Source organism: Littorina saxatilis, linkage group LG7 (assembly GCF_037325665.1).
Source record: "Littorina saxatilis isolate snail1 linkage group LG7, US_GU_Lsax_2.0, whole genome shotgun sequence".
NCBI classification, from domain to species: Eukaryota; Metazoa; Mollusca; class Gastropoda; order Littorinimorpha; family Littorinidae; genus Littorina; species Littorina saxatilis.
Window position 1 is genome coordinate 57738962 of NC_090251.1, and position 4444 is coordinate 57743405.

At 46.0% G+C, this 4444-nt stretch overlaps 1 protein-coding gene and 1 non-coding gene across 2 annotated transcripts in view; one reads left to right on the forward strand and one right to left on the reverse strand.

Moving 5' to 3' along the window:
* Positions 1 to 465: 465 nt before the first annotated feature.
* Trnaf-gaa (transfer RNA phenylalanine (anticodon GAA)) lies at positions 466 to 538 on the forward strand. The gene has a single exon. It is a non-coding gene; the product is annotated as a tRNA-Phe (tRNA).
* A 2207-nt stretch (positions 539 to 2745) lies between these two features.
* LOC138970257 (sex-determining region Y protein-like) overlaps positions 2746 to 4444 on the reverse strand; it is a 6564-nt gene continuing 4865 nt past the window's right edge. Inside the window, exon 2 of the mRNA XM_070342753.1 lies at positions 2746 to 3494. Coding sequence (XP_070198854.1) covers positions 2746 to 3494 — 749 coding nt within the window. The remainder of the gene's footprint in view (positions 3495 to 4444) is intronic.

The following is a 4444-nucleotide window of genomic DNA, read 5'->3' on the forward strand; positions in this document are numbered from 1 at the left end:
TTTACTTGGTGTGTGTGTACATGTGTGTGTGTGTGTGTGTGTGTGTGTGTGTGTGTGTGTGTGTGTGCGTATGCTTGTGTGTATGTGTGTGTGTGTGTGTGTGTGTGTGTGTGTGTGTGTGTGTGTGTTTGTGTGTATTTAAAGTCGAACACAGACTCCGGGACACAAAGCCTTGTTATAGTAGAAAGCCACAGAGCTAAATTTAGTGATCCAGCGACATCGGATATATTTCACAATTAAAAAAACATAAGCTACATAATTATGTCGTGCCCGCAGACCAGTGTTGGCCTTTAATGCATCGCAGAGAGCATGGCAAGGACAGGCCGAGATAGAAAGCGTTTTATGTCAAGTAAGGGAGGCAACAAGTACAAGATGTCACTGTCAAGCAAACCATGGATTGCGACCCTTGTATGAGTCACGCTGGGTAGTGGGATATTTTTGTAGTTAACCCGGCTTCTCTCGTCAGCCGGAATAGCTCAGTTGGGAGAGCGTTAGACTGAAGATCTAAAGGTCCCTGGTTCGATCCCGGGTTCCGGCACGGAACACTACCGGCGGTTGACACATTTTTTGTCTTCACCACAGTCTTTGACACACATTTATCAAACAATACAAACAGGGATTTTAAATGTTTATTAACAAATTTTGACTGAATGTTTTCAGATACACTAGGAATGGAGACGATGGTGGTGGTGTCTGTGTATATGTTATTGTGTCGCTGAGTGTGTAGGGAGATTCTGAAGGGAAAACACATACTGAGCCGATCTTCATGAAACTGTATTGCAAGTTCATGCAAATGACATCCCCGGACAGTTTTCATCATTTCTTCCGATTCATTTCTTTGATGACGAAACAAGTGCAATCCGTGGCGGTCTTTGGGTTTGTGTGTTGTGTTTGTGTGTTGTGTTTGTGTGTTGTGTTTGTGTGTTGTGTTTGTGTGTTGTGTTGTGTTTGTGTGTTGTGTTTGTGTGTCGTTTGTGTGTTGTGTTTGTGTGTTGTGTTTGTGTGTTGTGTTTGTGTGTCGTTTGTGTGTTGTGTTTGTGTGTCGTTTGTGTGTTGTGTTTGTGTGTCGTTTGTGTGTTGTGTTTGTGTGTCGTTTGTGTGTTGTTTGTGTGTCGTTTGTGTGTTGTTTGTGTGTTGTTTGCGTTTTGTTTGTGTGTTTTTGTGTGTTGTTTTCGTGTTGTTTGTGTGTTGTCTGTGTGTTGTCTGTGTAGTCTGTAGTGTCTGTGTGTTGTCTTTGTGTTGTATGTGTAGTTTGTGTGTTGTCTGTGTAGTCTGAATTGTCTGTGTGTTGTCTGTGTAGTCTGTGTGTTGTCTGTGTAGTCTGAATTGTCTGTGTGTTGTCTGTGTGTTGTCTGTGTGTTGTCTGTGTGTTGTCTGTGTTGTCTGTGTGTTGTCTGTGTTGTCTGTGTGTTGTCTGTGTGTTGTCTGTGTTGTCTGTGTGTTGTCTGTGTGTTGTCTGTGTTGTCTGTGTTGTCTGTGTGTTGTCTGTGTGTTGTCTGTGTGTTGTCTGTGTGTTGTTTGTGTGTTGTCTGTGTGTTGTCTGTGTTGTCTGAATTGTCTGTGTGGTGTATGTGTGTTGTCTGTGTGTTGTATGTGTAGTTTGTGTGTTGTCTGTGTGTTGTCTGTGTTGTCTGTGTTTTGTCTGTGTGTTGTATGTGTAGTCTGTATTGTCTGTGTGTTTTATGTGTGTTGTCTGTGTTGTCTGTGTGTTGTCTGTGTGTTGTCTTTGTGTTGTCTGTGTGTTGTCTGTGTGTTGTCTGTGTGTTGTCTGTGTGTTGTCTGTGTGTTGTCTGTGTTGTCTGTGTGTTGTTTGTGATGTCTGTGTGTTGTCTGTGTGTTGTCTGTGTGTTGTTTGTGTTGTCTGTGTGTTGTCTGTGTGTTGTTTGTGATGTCTGTGTGTTGTCTGTGTGTTGTCTGTGTGTTGTTTGTGTGTTGTCTGTGTGTTGTCTGTGTGTTGTCTGTGTTGTGTGTGTTGTCTGTGTGTTGTTTGTGATGTCTGTGTGTTGTCTGTGTGTTGTTTGTGATGTCTGTGTGTAGTCTGTGTGATGTATGTGTGTTGTCTGTGTTTTGTCTGTGTGTTGTTTGTGTTGTCTGTGTTGTCTGTGTGTTGTTTGTGTTGTCTGTGTGTTGTCTGTGTTGTCTGTGTGTTGTGTGTGTAGTCTGTGTGTTGTATGTGTTGTCTGTGTGATGTTTGTGTGTTGTCTGTGTTGTCTGTGTTTCCTCTTCCTGGTTTCTGCTGATTTTAACAAAATCGGTCACGTCAGTGTGACCAGCTTGCAAACACATGCAACGACCGCCTCATAAACTTAAAACCATCGGCTCCACAAAAGAACTGTTTCAACGGAAATAAACTCAGCGCCACATTTGCCTCCGTCGATTTAATGCATATTGCGGCATCTGAACCCCACACGAGCGTCCCCTGGAAGAGCGGAATGTCCAATGTTAAGCCACACTATTCACCCCGCCAAGCAAGAGACTCGTCCTCACCTCATAACGCCACAGGGAGGAGTGAGGTAACCCACTGTGGGGTAGAGACACCGAGTTGTAAAGATAGCCTGCCAGGCTAACCGAGCCAACGCATTTTGCTGCCCAAAGGATTTCCATTAAATGTTGAAGTTGGGCCGTTGAGAACTCACATCGCAGGTAGCTAAGTTACCACTGACTTTAAAGCGGAAGCGTAATGACAAAACAAATTAATTAACTTTGGAAAGAAACAGGGCACACAATACCGCTCCGATTCATGTTTCACAACCGTGGAAACTGTCCCCTGGTCTGAGCTGCTTGTGTGGTGGAAACTGTCCCCTGGTCTGCATGTGTCGTGGAAACTGTCCCCTGGTCTGGCTTGTGTGGTGGAAACTGTCCCCTGGTCTGCTTGTGTGGTGGAAACTGTCCCTGGTCTGCTTGTGTCGTGGAAACTGTCCCTGGTCTGCTTGTGTCGTGGAAACTGTCCCCTGGTCTGCTTGTGTCGTGGAAACTGTCCCTGGTCTGCTTGTGTGGTGGAAACTGTCCCCTGGTCTGCTTGTGTCGTGGAAACTGTACCCTGGTCTGCTTGTGTCGTGGAAACTGTCCCCTGGTCTGCTTGTGTGGTGGAAACTGTCCCCTGGTCTGGCTTGTGTGGTGGAAACTGTCCCCTGGTCTGCTTGTGTCGTGGAAACTGTACCCTGGTCTGCTTGTGTCGTGGAAACTGTCCCCTGGTCTGCTTGTGTCGTGGAAACTGACCCCTGGTCTGCTTGTGTCGTGGAAACTGTACCCTGGTCTGCTTGTGTCGTGGAAACTGTAACCTGGTCTGCTTGTGTCGTGGAAACTGTACCCTGGTCTGCTTGTGTCGTGGAAACTGTAACCTGGTCTGCTTGTGTCGTGGAAACTGTCCCCTGGTCTGCATGTGTGGTGGAAACTGTCCCCTGGTCTGCTTGTGTCGTGGAAACTGTCCCCTGGTCTGCTTGTGTCGTGGAAACTGTCCCTGGTCTGCTTGTGTCGTGGAAACTGTCCCTGGTCTGCTTGTGTGCAGATCTCCCAACAGAATGAAAGACGGATGGAACCTGCGTTATGTGCCCTTTTTCTTTCGGAAGTCAATTGATTAGTTGTATCGGCCTTTCAGCTTTGATGTCAATACCGTGGTAAAGCTATGTGAGTTCTCACGGATGTCGGACCCTCCCCCCGTGAAAAAACACCTGTTGTACCTGTGTCAGCCACCTGTTGCAAAGCAGGGCTGTAAAATAAATTAAAATCAGTTCTCCAAACGGTGCGTCCCTCCGACCTGTCCGCACTGGAAGCCGAAAAAAAGTACGTGGAACTCACGAATGGGATCCTGCGTTATTATCATGCCGTTTTCAGAAGAAGAAAAAAAAAACTGTGGTCGCTAGTTTCAGAACGTGCTAGCAAAACATGACCTTGTAGTTACAGTGACAGTCAGTGAGTGACTCGATGTTTTCCCCACTGTCAGTGTCAAACTACTCGATGTTTTCCCCACTGTCAGTGTCAAACTACTCGATGTTTTCCCCACTGTCAGTGTCAAACTACTCGATGTTTTCCCCACTGTCAGTGTCAAACTACTCGATGTTTTCCCCACTGTCAGTGTCAAACTACTCGATGTTTTCCCCACTGTCAGTGTCAAACTACTCGATGTTTTCCCCACTGTCAGTGTCAAACTACTCGATGTTTTCCCCACTGTCAGTGTCAAACTACTCGATGTTTTCCCCACTGTCAGTGTCAAACTACTCGATGTTTTCCCCACTGTCAGTGTCAAACTACTCGATGTTTTCCCCACTGTCAGTGTCAAACTACTCGATGTTTTCCCCACTGTCAGTGTCAAACTACTCGATGTTTTCCCCACTGTCAGTGTCAAACTACTCGATGTTTTCCCCACTGTCAGTGTCAAACTACTCGATGTTTTCCCCACTGTCAGTGTCAAACTACTCGATGTTTTCCCCACTGTCAGTGTCAA